The sequence below is a fragment of the Hyperolius riggenbachi genome, chromosome 2 (assembly GCF_040937935.1).
Source record: "Hyperolius riggenbachi isolate aHypRig1 chromosome 2, aHypRig1.pri, whole genome shotgun sequence".
Lineage (NCBI taxonomy): Eukaryota > Metazoa > Chordata > Amphibia > Anura > Hyperoliidae > Hyperolius > Hyperolius riggenbachi.
The window spans coordinates 10511876-10529972 of NC_090647.1; the positions used below are offsets into that span (position 1 = coordinate 10511876).

At 45.8% G+C, this 18097-nt stretch overlaps 1 protein-coding gene across 1 annotated transcript; it reads right to left on the minus strand.

The window, feature by feature from the left end:
- Positions 1-2991: 2991 nt before the first annotated feature.
- Positions 2992-7194, minus strand: LOC137542253 (uncharacterized). Its single transcript, XM_068264034.1, has 3 exons — positions 6975-7194; positions 4667-4829; positions 2992-4156 (listed from the first exon to the last, which is right to left on the minus strand). Exons 1-3 carry the CDS (start codon positions 7189-7191, stop codon positions 3337-3339), a joined length of 1200 nt encoding a protein of 399 aa, XP_068120135.1. The 5' UTR covers positions 7192-7194; the 3' UTR covers positions 2992-3336.
- Between the last annotated feature and the right edge of the window lie 10903 nt (positions 7195-18097).

Sequence of the window (18097 nt, forward strand, 5' to 3'; positions counted from 1 at the left end):
CCGCTCCGCAGGCTCCCGGTGGTCTCCGGTGGCCGACCCGACCTGGCCAGGCCAGCTGCCAGGTCGGGCTCTTCTGCGCTCCAAGGCCCGGAACTTCTGCGTCCCACGCCGGCGCGCTGACGTCATCGGACGTCCTCCGGGGTCTACTGCGCATGCTTGTTTCTGGACTGGTGTGATTCAGACCTTACTGCAGTCAAAAAACTAGCAGGGCTGCCAGGCAACTGGTATTGTTTAACAGGAAATAAATATGGCAGCGGCAAATATCCCTTTCAGTGCAGCACACATTACCGGGGTTACGAACGGTAATAGGGTCATGCAGAGTCCATCAGGCTCTCAGTCTGTAGAGAAGGTCAATGAGACGCAAGTCATGAAAGCTTGCATGCAGGGCTAATGCACGCCTAGTTACATACATGAAGGGCATATTTATAATGAAGACAAAAGCTGTAGCTGTTATTACTCTCTCCATGACCCGGTGACTTGCATTGCAGCTGCATACTGCTACATGTCAAAGTGCAGATCTGCACCAAAGACCATTGTTCCTCACTGTGGCCTGTGGCCATTCAAACTGACAAACAGTATTAGCCGATCTATATATTTTCAGTCAGGCAGATCATCACTTTATAAATATAATGATCACCACTAACTGCACTGACATTGTAGATCCCTGTGGAGTCCGGCAGCTTTGTCTGCAGTTTAAAGAGACTCTGTAACCACAAAAAAATCCCCTGGGGGGTACTCACCTCGGGTGGGGGAAGCCTCCGGATCCTAATGAGGCTTCCCACGCCGTCCTGCGTCCCACGGGGTCTCGCTGCAGCCCTCTGAACAGCCGGCGACAGGCCCGACTGTAAAATCAATATTTACCTTTGCAGGCTCCAGTAGAGCAGACCCGACGGCGATCGGGTATTTCCGTGTAGTTCGGAGCTGACAGCAGTTAGAGCGCCTGCGCAGGAGCCAGGAAGGTAAATATTGCGTCACTGCTGCACGGAGGGCTGCAGCGAGACCCCTGAGGGACGGAGGACGGCGTGGGAAGCCTCATTAGGATCCGGAGGCTTCCCCCACCCGAGGTGAGTACCCCCCAGGGGATTTTTTGAGGTTACAGATCCTCTTTAAAGAGAAACTGTCACAAAAACCTTTAAATTTAAAACACATACAAACAAGAAGTACATTTCCTCCAGAGTAAAATGAGCCATAAACGACTTTTCTCCTATGTTGCTGTCACTTACAGTAGGTAGTAGAAATCTGACATTACCGACAGGTTTTGGGCTAGTCCATCTCTTCATGGGGGATTCTCAGTGTGTCCTTTATTCTTTATAAAGACACTCCCTGAAAAAGATTAATACAAAGATGCTGGCCAGCCTCCCTGCTTGATTCACACTTTTTTTTTTTCAGTTGGATGGAGCAACTGCCATTCACTAAGTGCTTTTAAAAATAAAGAAAACCCTGAGAACCCCCCATGAAAAGATGGGCTAGTCCAAAACCTGTCGGTTCTGTCAGACTTCTACTATCTACTGTAAGTGACAGCAGCATAGGAGAAAAGTAATGTATGGCTCATTTAACTCTGGAAGAAACGTACTTCTTATATGTACGTGTTAACATTATTTTAAACTTAAGATTTTCACAACAGAGTTCCTTTAAGCAGTATTGTGCAATGCCCTGTTCAGCTGTCACAAAAAAAACAAAAACCTATTCAGATAAATGCAGAATCGATGGGACCCACCTGTTTGCTTATTCATCAAGTGCAGGGAGACCTATTTAAATAAATAAGCAGAAAAAGTAGAGACATTGAACTGTTTATCAAGAGGAATGGAGAGTGTTAAGTTGGTCATTTGTGTTTTCCCCAGAGAGCAGAGAGAAGTCATTTGTTCAGACCAGGTAACATTGTTAAATGTGCTTCCCAACCCTCCAAGTATCATTATAACTCCTCTGCGACTGCCTAACGCCATTTGGCGGTCGCAGAGTGATCCCCCCCCGGACCTCCTAACGCCAATTGGTGTCAGATCCTGGAGGAGGGGATCAGCAGTAAATGCGTGCGCACATGCGCAAATGTTCCCTGACATTAGGCACAGCAGGAATCCGTGAACACCCTGCCAGCCTCGATTGGAGCTGGCAGGCTGTTAGGGCTGGTGCACACCAAAAACCGCAAGCAGATCCGCAAAACGCTAGCGTTTTTTGAACCGCTTATTGTCATTTTGATAGCGCGGTTTTGGGGCGTTTTGCGTTTTTTGCGTGCGTTTTTGCAAGCGTTTTTGGAAGCGTTTTGCGTTTTTCAGGAAAAGAGGTAGAAAGACCTTAAACAAAGGGTTAAAGTGCGATATATTGATGACACATGTGAAGCACATTGAGCAATTGAAGTAAAAAACCCAATATAAAAAGGGTGGGGTCCTTAACAACATTGTGGGTTAGTTCAGGAGAGGTGACACTGTGGTTTGGAGAGAAGAGTGACTTGTTTTTGAAAATGTTTCCTGATGTGCTGTTATTGCTCTGTGTAGCAGCATATATGAGACGTAGGCCAAGGACAAGGAGATACTGGGTGCATCCCATGCTACAAGAGCGGCGCCGGAAGGGTCAATTTAGGACCCTATATAGAGATTTGAGGCACCATCCAGAAAAGTTTTTTTGGCTACACCCGCATGTCTGTGTCCAGGTAAGAATACTTGTCACTTATTTTTATCATGGGGCTAAGTATTTTGGGGAGGAATGAAATTGGAAGCACTTTTTGGCCCTTAGTTAACTGTGTTTGACTGTAAACAGAAAAACAACACAATAATCAATCCGGTGTATACATAAGCTAACCAAATAACTGTGATACTTGATCCTGGTGTGTTATGTATTCAATGCCTAAGGCCTCCATCTAATTTTTCTATAGGAGTAACTACTATATTATATATCCATAGTTTACCCAAAACATTTGGAGTATATTATGACCTTACATACTCCTGGTGCATACTTAATTAAGTATATGGCAACAATCAGCATATGGGACACAGTAATGAAGCAATGTTTGAACAAAATCTTTCGTTTTAATGTTTTGTTCTTCTGTGCAAAGAATATTTTGGACATGTGTTGTCCATACTTTGCTTTCAGCAGCAAAAGTAATATGTCACAAATGAAAAATGTTTCTGCAACAAACAACAGTAGATCTAAAGATAAGCATGCTCTTTTTTCCTAGTTTTGATGGCCTTTTAGCCAAACTGAAGGATGCCCTTCGCCGACAAGACACTAACTTTCGCCTAGCAATCACACCAACTGAGCGACTCCTCATAACATTGAGGTAATGTAAACTAAGATCCAAATCTGAGCATTGAACAATAAAATAAAATGTAAAACTACAAAAAACTAGTCATGTTGTGATAGCAAATCACACATACTACCAGGGCCCTGATTGTAAGCATGTGTACCTGATTCAGCATTTGTATGAGGCTGGCTGTGCGATGTTAAATCAGTGTACACTGTAGAGTCACTGTGCATAGATGATGTTTGAAATCGCATACCTTGATCAGGGCGCTGAGGTGGAGGCATAGAGTAATGAGGCTGTTGACCATATGGCATGTTATGCATATGCATTGGTGGGTAGTGGGGTGGGTCATAAATGCGTTGCATATGGTAAGAGAGTTGTGGGTGTGCATTATATTGTTGGCTGGAAGCAGGCAGGTGTGGTTGCTGCAAGTAGTTGTGCACATTGTCATCTGCACGGCTCTCAGGTAGTAAGAATCTCCCCAGGGTCTCAGAGATGGCATGTCTGGCTGCCCATTGCTTATCAGGAGGCACTTTTTGTAATAGTGGCACCAAACTTAAAAGATACTGTGTGCATGGCTTTTTAAGTTGTTTCATTTCATCCTCTCGCTTCTCCATATGATCAACAGCCTTTTCTATTGAACTAATCAGCTTCTGGTCGTATTCAGCCCTGGTCATACCTCTTCCTATTCTCCTGCCTTGTGTAGCTACCCTCACACCTCTACTAGACCTGACAGTTGTGCGTGTCCGACTACTCGCTGGGCTGTGTGGTGTGTGATCTGGGGTAGTAGAGTCACTGTCTTCCAGTGTAGCAGTGTCAACATCCTGTGTAGTGTCTTCTTCAACTTCCACATCACTGGTGGTGGTAGGTGGCACCTCTACATCGTCCTCCTCAGGATCTGGTGGTAGGCTATCTTCAGTCCTTTGGAAAGGGGAAAGCACAACTTTAGTTCATGGAATAGTGACCATGGATGTCACAGCAAATATATGGGCACAATGCGATGCATCTTTCATTGCAAAACAATAGCAGTAGCCTGTCTATTTTTCCCATTATTTGTGTACATAGCTTTTAGGCACAGCCCCTGAGCAAGCATAGAGCAAAACTGGCCTGAGTAAACTAGCACTGATTTTGGTAGATGTGTGTTACAGATGTGTGATGCAGACACTACTGCAGCCAAACATATAACCAGCACTGTCAGGCAACTGTTATGTTGGGTAACGAACAGTCCACATTCCTGTCATGTAATAATCATTTTAAACTGGACCTATGCCATCCTTACATTAAGCTTCGTCCCCCAATATATTTGGTAGAGTGATGGCAGATTATGCGTTCCACACTACTGAATTGCATTGTGGGCCTACTCCTTCCTTCACTGTTCTATTGGCGAAGTTGACAAACATTGCAATAGGTTAACATTTACGCCATACTTACTCAGCCGGTTCATGATGTTTTCTTAGAAATTCTAATATGCCACAATATTTATATTTTGTTCGCTGCGAACTTCCAGACCCACTTTTGGATTCATGGTATTGCTTTTCAATCTCCTTTTTGTAACTGTCTCTGACCGACTTCCATCTTGTCCGCAGGAGGGCAACTAGGAATAAAAATAAACATACATGTTATTTCTTTTCTTTTGCAGATTTCTGGCAACAGGGCATTCATATGCAGCACTTCACTACCAATTCCTCATGGGAAGAAGTACAATCCGATACTTAGTTTTGGACACCTGCAAATTGATCTGGAAAGTACTTCAACCGGAATTTATGCCAACTCCTGACGTACCTATGTGGGAGGCTAACATGCAGCTTTTTTGGGAGAAACATGATTTCCCTAACTGCCTTGGAGCAGTGGATGGGAAACATGTCAGACTGGTTATGCCTGCATTCACTGGCAGTCTCTATTACAATTATAAAAAATTCTTTTCACTAGTGCTCATGGCTGTTGTGGATCCTAATTTGAAATTTATCTATGTGGATGTTGGGGCTTACGGAAGTTCCCATGATTCCTCAGTCTTCCAGCACAGTCGATTTGGCGTGAAGCTTCGCACAGGCCAGATGACTTTACCACCACCACGCCCCTGGCCTGACACTGTAGAACCACCTTACCCCTGTGTGTTTGTGGCTGATGAGGCCTTTGCACTGTCTGAGCATGTTATGAGACCGTATGCACAGAGAGATATGACTCATAAGAAAGTAGTCTTTAATAACCGCCTGACCAAAGCCAGACAAGTAGTAGAATGTGCTTTTGGAATTCTGGCAAACAAATGGCGCATTTATCACACTGCTATAAAAATGCAACCAAAGCATACCTCCCAACTTTTTGAGATGAGAAAACGGGACACTTAAGCCACGCCCCTGCCACACCCCTGGCCACACCCCCGCCACGCCTCCAGTCACGCATACCATAAAAATTTCATAAGAAAATATGTTGTTTTATAATTCAAACCACACTGGTCCTTTCTATCCTGGTTCATTTTCCTTCATAATAACATTTTAGGGTGCAGGGGCAGGGTGCCTGGGGTACAGTGCCTAGGGCCATGGGCAGGGTACACTCTTGGTGGGGAGAAGGGTTGTCAGTGGAGGGGGGGGGCGAGAATGCCTGTGGGTGGGGAGGAGGGCGCCACTTTTAGGTGGGGGAGGATTGCCTGGAGGAGGAAAAAAATGATCGAGGCTCCAGCCGCGGTGAAGAGGGATGCGGGAGCCCGGCTTCATTACTTCCTCCCTCCCTCTCTGAATGCCCCCCTGATGTATGTCTGTGTCCCCCCTCCTCCCTCCCTGTAGGCAGAGTGAGCGCAGCGGAGCAGCCAGCCGAGTCCTCTTACCTCTGATCCACTCGTACTGGTATAGGACTTCCATCTGCTTCCTGTGACATCATAGTAAACAGGAAGCACATGGAGGTCCAATGCTAGACAGTACGAGTGGATCTGCGGTAAGAGGACTCGGCTGGCTGCTCCGCTGCGCTCACTCTGCTAACAAGGGGGGGACACAGACCCATCAGGGGGGCGTTCAGAGAGAGGGAGGGAGAGAGGAAGTAGTGAAGCCGGCTCCCGCATCCCTCATTACCGCGGCTGGAGCCTCGATCATTTTTTCCTCCTATATTTCTGCCCAGCTGTCGGGATTCAAGAGGGGGGGCCCGGGATAGTGGGAGGGCCCCCCCAAATCGTGAGAATCCCGACGAAAACGGGACGGTTGGGGGGTATGCCAAAGTATGCTATAATAGTGGTGAAGGCAACATGTATTTTGCATAATTATGTGAGAACACTAGATAGCATGACCATAGAGGAGGAAGAGGGAGATCTTTCAAACAGTGCTCTTGTCACTTTACCACCAGCTACTTTACGTGGTCCCATTTCTGCCATTCACAACAGAGACAAATTAGCTGATTATTTTGTGCCATAACTGTAAGAACTAAAAAACCTGCAGGCTGCTATTTACTTACATGACGAGATCAGTATTATTGTGCAAATAAACATTCTTGAAACTGTGTTGTATGTCTATATCATTCATGACACTCTAAAGTGGCAAATAGCGCCCTAATAATACATGTGAGTACATACACACACGTGTACCTGCTGTTTATAAGGAGAGATGGCTATAGAGAGAACAGCTTTGCCAGAGACCTGTGATAATGACATTTCTAATTGTTTAATTACTCATTTAGTGGAGGGGTGATGATATATTGTCTGCAAAGTGCTGCATGAAATCAATAAAATACAACAATTCTGTACACATATACTTACTCTTAGAATCCTTGCCCTTTTGGCTCAAAGTATTCCATTTTTCTCCAAGAAAATCTTTTGCAATGTTGCTCCAGATTTCATGAGCCCTTTGGTGATCTTTATATCCAGGCAAAGACTTGTCATAAAGTTCTGGGCTGTTTTCAATCTTAATTATCAGGTTTTCTGTGGTAAACCACTTTGCTGCCATCTTCCTCCTGCGCAGTCTAAAATCCCTCATGCAAATCTGCCACACAGGAAGCACACTTTGACCTGGAAGTGCGCATTCTTGAAAAAAACGCATTCGCATCCGCATCAAAATCCGCTTGATCAAGCGGTTTTACAGGCGTTTTGCGTTTTTCCTATACTTAACATTGGAGGCAGAAACGCATCCGAAATCCAAAAAATGCCTCACCCAGGCATTTTTCGTTTCTGCAAAACGCCTCCCGCTCTGGTGTGCACCACCCCATTGAGATACATTGACCAAGCAGATCCGCAGCCGCAAGCGGATCTGAAAACGCCCAAAAAGCCGCTCGGTGTGCACCAGCCCTTAGAAAGAAAAAACAGGTATTTTCATTTGTACAGCGCAGCGATCTAGCATCCTCACTTAGCTGTCCCCTAGGTTAAAAATAAATGAATGACATTGCAGCAGCAATCAGATACCGGCAGCAGAAAGCCCTGTTGGTGGGAAGAAAAGGAGACAACATTGATTTGGCTGCTAAGTTGTATGGCTGGGCAATAAACTGTCAAAGCGGCAGAGCACGGAATTGTAAAAAATGGCCTGGACACTAGGGGGGTGTAAGGCTGTGATCCTTAGAAGGTCCTCTTCATGTGCCTCTTCCCCCTAAATGTACTTTTCTATGCCCATGTGACATAGCTTTGCAAATAGACATAGTTTACTTTGTAGTGTTACAGAGACACAGTTCAGGTTTTTAGCTATACTCAGAGCAGGTGAAAAATACCCAGCTGAGTTTAATCAATTATTTAAAGCAGGATTGTCAGCCACAAAATCAAATTCCATGTATCCACTGCTCTGTGTTTATTATACAGTCTGCAACCTGACCCTGCAGTGCAAGCATTCCAATATAATCATAAATGTTTCTTCTGTAATAAATCTTATCTCAGTCATCCTGGCTCTATTTGGTACAATGACGACTGGAAGGAAGCTTGTCATCTCCCCTCCCATATTCCTGCTAGTTTCTGATTGGCTTAGGGAAGTTTAGTGAGCTGCTGAAATACGATCTATGCTGTGCTCACATGTTTACAAAGCAAGCTAGATATGACAGTGCGTTTTCTTGGAAAAATAAAAGTAAGGGAGGATATTACATCAGGACCGGCTTCAGTCAGAGGCAGTAAAGATGGAAAATGCCTAAAACAGTTTTCTCTTTATTTACTACAAAAATTCACCGAAATCAAAACGTGGACAGTACAATACATATTTAAGTAGAACAAGTATTTATCTACTTATATATGTTTTTTTTTTCCTGGGATAGTTTGGCTGTCTCTCTTTTTGAAAGAAAAAAATGGTTTGTATCAATAATTACAGAAAAAGGAAAATAAATCCTACCCAATGAATGAAATATATGCACAAAGGAAAATTAATACCTGAGATCCTCTTTGGCTGGTGGCCATGAAAGTTTGGGCAACCAATGCCTAACCCAACCCCACTGATGCCTAATATACAAACTCCCCCTTCCTGATGCCTAACCTCAACCGCCCCTGCCCCCCTTCCCCAGAGCAAACCCCCTTCCTGATGCCTAAACTTAACAAACCCCCCCCCCCCTTGTGCACCTTAAAGGATACCCGAGGTGACATGTGACATGATGAGATAGACATGGGTATGTACAGTGCCTAGCACACAAATAACTATGCTGTGTTCCTTTTTTTCTTTCTCTGCCTGAAAGAGTTAAACATCAGGTATGTACGTAATAGTTTCTACCCAAGTCGGACTGGGTCGGACTATAGGGTCGAACCAATGTCCAGGAATCAGTGACAAAGTTGAAGCTACGCCGGGGCTGGATCTTTCAACAAGACAACGACCCTAAACACTGCTGAAAATCCACTAAGGCATTCATGCAGAGGAACAAGTACAACGTTCTGGAATGGCCATCTCAGTCCCCAGACCTGAATATAATTGAAAATCTGTGGTGTGAGTTAAAGAGAGCTGTCTATGCTCAGAAGCCATCAAACCTGAATGAGCTAGAGATGTTTTGTAAAGAGGAATGGTCCAAAATACCTTCAAGCAGAATCCAGACTCTCATTGGAAGCTACAGGAAGCGTTTATAGGCTGTAATTTCTGCAAAAGGAGGATCTACTAAATATTCATTTCATTTCTTTTGTGTGGTGCCCAAATTTATGCACCTGCCTAATTTTGTTTAAACAATTATTGCACACTTTCTGTAAATCCAATAAACTTAATTTCACTTCTCAAATATCACTGTGTGTGTCTCCTATATGATATATTTAACTGACATTTTTTTCGTAACAACCAGCGATTTATACAGGAAAATCATGACGATTAACAAGGTTGCCCAAACTTTTGCATCCCACTGTAGCTGGCAAAAGAAATAGTGACAGAGAGCGAATGTGTGATGCAAATAGTCAGGACTGCTTCCTGTGGGACAGTACTGGGAAGACAAAAAAAGGGATAAATTACACAGTGATGGCTGGTATAAAAAGGGCCCAATACGAGAGATCTCATCTATTTCTGGGGGCTAGGGTGACCCTTACAGGTAAGCCAGCAATGACAGGCTGGATGCTGTTTATAAAAACCTTAAAGCAGTAGGATCAGCCATACTATCTCAGGGAAAAAACACATATATAAGTAGATTAATATTTCATCTACTTACATAACACATGTATTATACTGTCCACGTTTTGAGTTCAATTAATTTTATATAGTAAATAAAGATAATTCAGTTCCTAGCGGTTTCCATTTTTTATTACCTCAGAGTGAAGCCAAATCCTGATGTAATTTCCTTCCTTACTCTTTTTTTCCCTCTCCTCCCATCTACAGTGCCATTGCTAGCTTGCTTGTAAACATGTGAGAGCACAGGATCAGGTTTCAGCCTCAGCCTGTCACACTGAACTGCCCTCAGCCAATCAGTGAGGAGCAGGCATGTGGGAGGTGAATAGAGCCAGGCTGACTGAGATAAGATATATTACTACACAAACATTTTTGGAATAGATTGGAGTGCTTGCAATGCAGGGTGAGATTCCTGGCAGTATTATAAACACAGAGCAGTGGCTAAATGGAATTTGATTTTGTGACTGACACTCCCGCTTTAAAGAGGAACTGTAGTGAAAAAAGCATTATGAATAAAATTGCTTATTTTTTACAATATTCAGTTATAGATTATTTAGTCAGTGTTTGACCATTGTAAAATCTTTCCTCTCCTTGATTAATATCCTGAAATGTATCACTGGTGGTGACATCTTTAGTTCTGCCAGGTGAACTATACAGAATGTTCATTACTGAGAGCTCTATGTACAGAGGGAGATGCTGCTTGCTTGGCAGTTGGAAACAGACGTTATTTCCCACGATGCAACAAGGTTCACAGACAGTAAACTGTGAGGACCATGGTCCTGACATCACAGGGGTTTCTCCACAATATCAGCCATACAGAGCCCCCTGTTGATCTATTAGAGAAAAGGTAAAGAGTTCTGGTGGGAAAGACTATGGCCTCGATTCATAAAGCATTACCTCATGCGGTAATGCTGAAAACAGCAGACTTTCCCGACCACTTAGCAAAATGTCAATTCATAAAGGCTGTTACCGCATGAAAAGCTGACATTACCCACCAGGGAAATAAATTACCGACTTGGCTGCAGTTACCGACAACACATGTCAGTAAATTGTCAGCAAATGTCAATTCATAAAGCCTTCAACAAGCGGTAAGCCTGGCGGTAGTTACCGACACCTCTGGTGAGGCGATAACAAGTTACCGACAGCTCTGACAGCTCTGATTAATGCAAAGTGCAGAGAGCCGAAGTCTGTTTGAGTCATCAGTGGAGAGAGCCAGAGAGCCCTCTGTGTGAATCATTTCAGCAGGCAGGGAAAGACTGTGTGACTCATCTGTCTGAGTCATCAGTGGAGAGAGCCAGCTGTGTGAGTCATTTCTGCAGGCAGGGAAAGACTGTGTGACTCATCTGTCTGAGTCATCAGTGGAGAGAGCCAGAGAGCCCTCTGTGTGAGTCATTTGAGCAGGCAGGGAAAGACTGTGTGACTCATCTGTCTGAGTCATCAGTGGAGAGAGCCGTCTGTGTGAGTCATTTGAGCAGGCAGGGAAAGACTGTGTGACTCATCTGTCTGAGTCATCAGTGGAGAGACTCGGCTGTGTGAGTCATTTCTGCAGGCAGGGAAAGACTGTGTGACTCATCTGTCTGAGTCATCAGTGGAAAGAGCCATCTGTGTGAGTCATTTCTGCAGGCAGGGAAAGACTGTGACTCATCTGTCTGAGTCATCAGTGGAGAGAGCCAGAGAGCCCTCTGTGTGATTCATTTCTGCAGGCAGGGAAAGACTGTGTGACTCATCTGTCTGAGTCATCAGTGGAAAGAGCCGTCTGTGTTAGTCATTTCTGCAGGCAGGGAAAGACTGTGTGACTCATCTGTCTGAGTCATCAGTGGAGAGAGCCGGCTGTGTGAGTCATTTAGCAGGCAGGGAAAGACTGTGTGACTCATCTGTCTGAGTCATCAGTGGAGAGAGCCGGCTGTGTGAGTCATTTAGCAGGCAGGGAAAGACTGTGTGACTCATCTGTCTGAGTCATCAGTGGGAGAGCCAGAGAGAGCCATCTGTGTGATTCATTTCTGCAGGGCAAAAAGGGAATCGGGACACTGCTCTACTCTACCGCTCAGTGGGCTGCAGTAATTTACTGACCTCCAAGGGCAGCTGGGGAAATCTTTATGAATTAGCACACAGACCGGGAAAATACCGAGTGCCGTATTTTCCCGACAAGATTTTTTTATCGCACTGCTGTTTATGAATCGAGGCCTATATCGGCTACCGATTGTAATGAGGTTCAATCCTTGGTTACAGTTCCTCTTTAACCTCCCTGGCGGTAAGCCCGTGCTGAGCACGGGCTATGCCGCCGGGAGGCACCGCTCTGGCCCCGCTGGGCCGATTTGCATAATTTTTTTTTTGCTGCACGCAGCTAGCACTTTGCTAGCTGCGTGCAGTGTCTGATCGCCGCCGCTACCCGCCGATCCGCCGCTATACGCGTCACCGCAGCTGCCCCCCCTCCCAGACCCCGTGGGCTGCCTGGCCAATCAGTGCCAGGCAGCGCCGTGGGGTGGATCGGAGTCCCCTTTGACGTCACGACGTCGATGACGTCATCCCGCCCCGTCGCCATGGCGACGGGGGAAGCCCTCCAAGAGATCCCGTTCTTTGAACGGGATCTCTTGATCTCCGATCGCCGGCGGCGATCGGAGGGGCTGGGGGGATGCCGCCGAGCAGCGGCTATCATGTAGCGAGACCTCGTCTCGCTACATGAAATTTTTTTTTTTTTTTTTTAAACGTATTTGCTGCCCCCTGGCGGATTTTTACAAACCGCCAGGAGGGTTAAACAGTATCCAGCCTTTTATTGCAGTTAACTTCGCTTTGCCCACTCGCTGTTTACCAGACTTTCACACACAGCCAGGGAACCTGCCCATAACGGCCAGGCGCTCCAAACTGCATACCCCTACCATCTGGCACCATCCTGGGATGACACCCCTCCACAAGGACTCACCAGTCAACAGCCTGGTCCCTGGCTTCAGAGGGATGCAAGTGAGACTGCTGGCTTACCTGTAAGGGTCCTCCCAGCCCTGCACTGCGCTACCTTAGTAGCTGCATGGCTATTTTCTGTCGCCGCCCACTGGGGTAGTGTTGTGTGCGTCTGGTTGGTGCAGACGCCCTCCTTTCTTTTTCGTGTAGTACTGGCTCTTGCTACAGACTTGGCCCAGCCTATCTATGTATATATGGTAGCCTGATGAAGGGCTTTAGAAAAGGCCGAAACGAACGTGTGTCGTTGCCTAACCTAAATGTTCATAGCTCATCACGTCAAGCCGGACCATGATATTTATTGGTTTCATGGAAGCTTCTTCTGGTTGCTTATGAAGATTATTTACATGAAATAAAATTTTTACGAATCTTTTTGAATTTTGTATTGTGCCAATAAGGTTTTGTCAATATTTTTGTACTGCGAGAATGTGCCATAGCTTTTTTTATGAAAGACTGCAGTTCTCTCATCATGAAGCAAGTGTTTACAGTTTTGCCCTTTTCTTGTAAAGGGTATCCCCATATACATATTACCAGGGTCCTCCCAGCCCCCAGAAATAGGTGAGACCTCTCCTATTGGGCAGAAGCCCTTTTTATACCACCCATCATAGTGTATTTTTTTCTTTCTCCCAGTTCTCTAAAAACTTTCATCTCCCTGATTTACATTCCGAAGTTAACAGGTGGCGACATCTTTACTGCTGGCCGGTGCATTTCTGTGGAATGTTTGTTTCTGAAAAATCAAAAGCCAGTCGAAAATATACCTGGTTTCCCAGAATGCTGTGGGAGGAGAAATCCGCAAGTGTATCTGGTGCTGAAACGGGGAAAATTGCTGTATTAGAGGGTATCCTGAATAATTTACTGCATTTTACTGTAAGTCACTACAGGGCCTCTTTAAATAAGTCACAATGAAATACAAAAGACAGCCTGTGAGGGAAAAACCATAAAGCATTACATTACATATGCATTGAACGGACTCTGTGCCACCAAGGTACCGCAATTCAATATGTTTAAATCAATCATTATGATCAAATCTCTAAAATCCGTGATCACAGCTTTGACTTTAACGTTAATAGCAAGGCCCCCATATATGCCCCAATCTCCAGAATTGCACGGATTATAAAGATGATCAGTGGCTACAACTTAAGAAGTTTTTTTTTTTTTTCAAACAGACCTTATAGTTTTTGAGAAAATCTAATTTAAAGAGAACCCAAGGTGGGATTTAATTATGTTAGTGGGGCACAGAGGCTGGTTGTGCACACTAAGACCAACCTCTGTTTCCCCACGGTGTGCCTCCAGGACCCCCCTGCGTGCCGCTATATACCCCCCGCAGTGCTGGCGACACACAGCGTGTCGCCAGCACAATGTTTACCTCTCGCCTGTCAGTCAGCGCCGCTCCCCCGCCTCCTCTGTATCGCCGCTACCTGCCCGCGTCCCTTCCCTCCTATCAGCAGGAGGGAAGGGACACAGGCGGGTGCGCCGATGCGGAGGAGGCGGGGGAGCGGCGCTGACTGACAGCAGAGGTAAACATTGTGTGTTGCTAGCACTGCGGGGGGGGGGGGGGGGATAGCGGCGCGCAGGGGGGTCCTGGAGGCACACCGTGGGGCAACAGAGGCTGGTGTTAGTGTGCACAACCAGCCTCTGTGCCCCACTAGCATAATAAATTCCCACCTCGGGTTCTCTTTAAAGTTTCCAATGAAAAAGTATTTGTGATTAAAACCAGCTGACTTTAGCGGTTAATAGCACAGCTCCCTTACTTGCTAGAAACACCAACATTTGCAGGATATGTTAAGTAGAACAGTGGGAACAAAGAAAATAAACATTTTTCCAAAAAGACCTTATAGTTTTTGAGATGATCGATTTTAAACGTTCAAAGGAAATTTCAAAGGAAAAAAGTAAACATGTAAATGCGGTAAATACATTAACTGTCATTACCGCATTTAAAGGTATACTATTTTCCTTTGAAACTTTAAAATCGATTATCTCAAAAACTAGAAGGTTTTTTTGGGGAAAAAAAAAATGTCCCCTTGTTCCCACTGTTCTACTTAACATATCCTGCAAATGTGGTTTTTATGCCATGTTGGGGGGTCTTTGCTAATAACCGCTAGAGTCGGCGGCTTTTCAGCTTATAATTATGGCTATTTTTTTTTGTGATCACGGACAAATACACAAAATAACATCCGCATCCGTGATTGAATTCCGTGATCGATTCCCAATCACGGATTCTGATCACGGTGACGGATAGTAAAAAATGCTGGTGATCACGGATTGTATCGAAGCAACACTATTTCCCATCCTAGGATGTCCCTTGTATTGCCATGGTGGCTTGGCCAGGTCTGATGTGCCCACATGTGGATTTATGGAGACCTCTCAATGTCCTTTTTGCTTTATTCATGGTGAGATAATAATTCATGTGTTCTCCTCTGTAAGGATGTCCTCAAGGCGCTGTAGTGGGGCCATGGTTTATAAAGAACTACAATGCGTACCATTAAATAGTCTTCCAAGGATTGGATCTTGTTGTTTAAAAGTTATTGTTACGTTGCATTTCTTAATTGTTCCCCTGATTGTTTAGTGCCATAAAAGCTACCAAGACTATTATAAATCCAGTACCAGAGTTATTCAGCACTGTGTAATATGTTAGATCTTTATAAATACAATAAATAAATATATAAAATAAATAAATACATTCCTCTTTGTTGGCGAGGAGGTGTTTTTGGTTGCTTTGGCTCCTGGGAACATCTGTCTTGGTTATGGCAAAAAACGTAATTGTAACGGGACAATATGAAAACAGTGTGGTGACCACGGCACAAATCTAACTTTTACCCAGGGCCAGTTTAAGGGGCATGGGGGCTCGGTGCAAGGCTAAACTGGGGGCCCTCTCCCCCCTTTCCTCATTGTCTTCCACTGACTGCTCCCTTGGGTTCCTGAACAATGTGTGACTACATTGTAATAACTCACCCTGGCGCGCTGCTTCATCTGTGCTTCAGCCCCACAAACTGCCCTTCCTCCATACAGTGCATGTTACGTGTAAATAACCTGTACTGGGTCATGGAGAGAAGGCAGGCAGTGGGGCCGAAGAAATAGCACAGATGGAGCAGCAACAGGACAGGTGATTTATTACAATGCAGCCACACATTGTGCAGAGGTTCCAGGGACTTGGGAGCAGTCGGAGGGAGACCCCCAAGGAGGTCTGGTGGCATAAGGAGCCCGGCAGTGGTCAGGGGCCCTGGGGCAAGTGCTCCCCTTGCCTTAATGGCATTGTTGTCCCTGCTTTTACCCTTATACAATAAGGTTTTATTACTTGCTTGGTAAATATGGAGGTATCTGCCCGACCTGTGTGAGAAGCCATATGTGGACTATATCTGGTTTCCTCAGCTCAGTCAGACAGATGAGGAGAGGCTCAGAGCTGACGGAGAGGCGGTATCCGAGCACTACTGGTGAGAAGCCATATGTGGACTATATCTGGTTTCCTCAGCTCAGTCAGAGATGAAGAGAGGTTCGGAGCTGAGGGAGAGGAGGTATCCGAGTACTACTGGTGAGAAGCCTTATGTGGACTATTATCTGGTTTCCTCAGCTCAGCCAGAGAGATGAAGAGAGGCTCGGAGCCGACGGAGAGGCGGTATCCGAGTACTACTGGTGAGAAGCCTTATGTGGACTATTATCTGGTTTTCTCAGCTCAGTGAAAGGCATGAAGAGAGGCTCGGAGCTGAGGGAGAGGCGGTATCCAAGCACCACTGGTGAGAAGCCTTACGTGGGCTATTATCTGGTTTCCTCAGCTCAGTCATAGACATGAACAGAGGCTCGGAGCTGTGGGAGAGGAGGTATCCGAGCACCACTGGTGAGAATCCTTATGTGGGCTACTATCTGGTTTCCTCAGCTCAGTCATAGACATGGAGAGGCTCGGAGCTGAGGGAGAGGGGGTATCCGAGCACCACTGGTGAGAAGCCATATGTGGACTATTTCTGGTTTCTTCAGCTCAGTCAGAGAGATGAAGAGAGGCTCGGAGCTGAGGGAGAGGAGGAGGTATCTGAGCACCACTGGTGAGAAGCCTTATGTGGACTATATCTGGTTTCCTCAGCTCAGTCAGGGAGATGAAGAGAGGTTCGGAGCTGAGGGAGAGGAGGAGGTATCTGAGCACCACTGGTGAGAAGCCATATGTGGACTATATCTGGTTTCCTCAGCTCAGTCAGGGAGATGAAGAGAGGTTCGGAGCTGAGGGAGAGGGGGTATCCGAGCATCACTGGTGAGAAGCCTTATGTGGACTCTTATCTGGTTTCCTCAGCTCAGCCAGAGAGATGAAGAGAGGCTCGGAGCTGAGGGAGAGGCGGTATCCGAGCACTACTGGTGAGAAGCCTTATGTGGACTATTATTTGGTTTCCTCAGCTCAGCCAGAGTGATGAAGAGAGGCTCGGAGCTGAGGGAGAGGCGGTATCCGAGCACCACTGGTGAGAAGCCTTATGTGGACTATTATCTGGTTTCCTCAGCTCAGCCAGAGAGATGAAGAGAGGCTCGGAGCTGAGGGAGAGGCGGTATCCGAGCATTACTGGTGATAAGCCTTATGTGGACTATTATCTGGTTTCCTCAGCTCAGCCAGAGAGATGAAGAGAGGCTCGGAGCTGAGGGAGAGGCGGTATCCGAGCACTACTGGTGAGAAGCCTTATGTGGACTATTATCTGGTTTCCTCAGCTCAGTGTCAGGATCAGTGTCAACACTCAGAGAGAACCTGATTATTGGTGATCTGCAGTATCACCAAAAATGCAGATAAATACCCGATTATTGGCGATCTGCAGAATCACCGATAATACGGATATTTCGCTAACCTCTGGACACTCAGTAAAAGAAACACAATAAAGACAATAATATCACAGTAATGTGGAAATATCCACCTCACGGCAATTCCTCAGAGGTGTGGTTACCTCTGAATGGGAACCCCGTGAGTGAGATCCTCTAGCCAGGCAGAGAGAGGAATCTCGACCCCTAGCAGTAATCGTCTGCTTGGGGCAGGCGTCTCGGAGAGGCAAGCCTCGGAGATAACCCTCCAGTGGGAGACGTTCCACTGAAGGGAGAAAGGTCAGGCAGGCAAGGGTTCGGCAACAGAGATAGCGGCAGTAGTACAGGAACGGAAGGCAGACGAGTAATCGGTAATCAAGCAGAGGTCGGCAACAAGAATCAGATAGGCAGAGTACAGAATCAGGAGGCAAGAATCGGGGTCAGAAAACGAGCAGGAGTCATACACAGTAAATCAACAATGGTATTCAATTATAATTACAGCTATCAAGGTCTGAGCGCTAACACAGAAGTGTAATCACGACAGCAGACAGTGAGTAACTGACCTCTATGGGCTTAAATGCAGAAGCCCTGTTCCACCAGCCCGCCCAGGGGGCTGGAACCAAGG

What these genes read in the sequence shown, in the direction of transcription:
- LOC137542253 (XM_068264034.1), bottom strand. Translation starts at nt 7,191, where the DNA reads ATGAGGGATTTTAGACTGCGCAGGAGGAAGATGGCAGCAAAGTGGTTT. An exon ending in AAAGGGCAAGGATTCTAAGA is followed by an intron (nt 4,830 to 6,974) that starts GTAAGTATATGT and finishes TTTTATTCCTAG; the next exon opens with TTGCCCTCCTGCGGACAAGA. An exon ending in AAACATCATGAACCGGCTGA is followed by an intron (nt 4,157 to 4,666) that starts GTAAGTATGGCG and finishes CCCTTTCCAAAG; the next exon opens with GACTGAAGATAGCCTACCAC.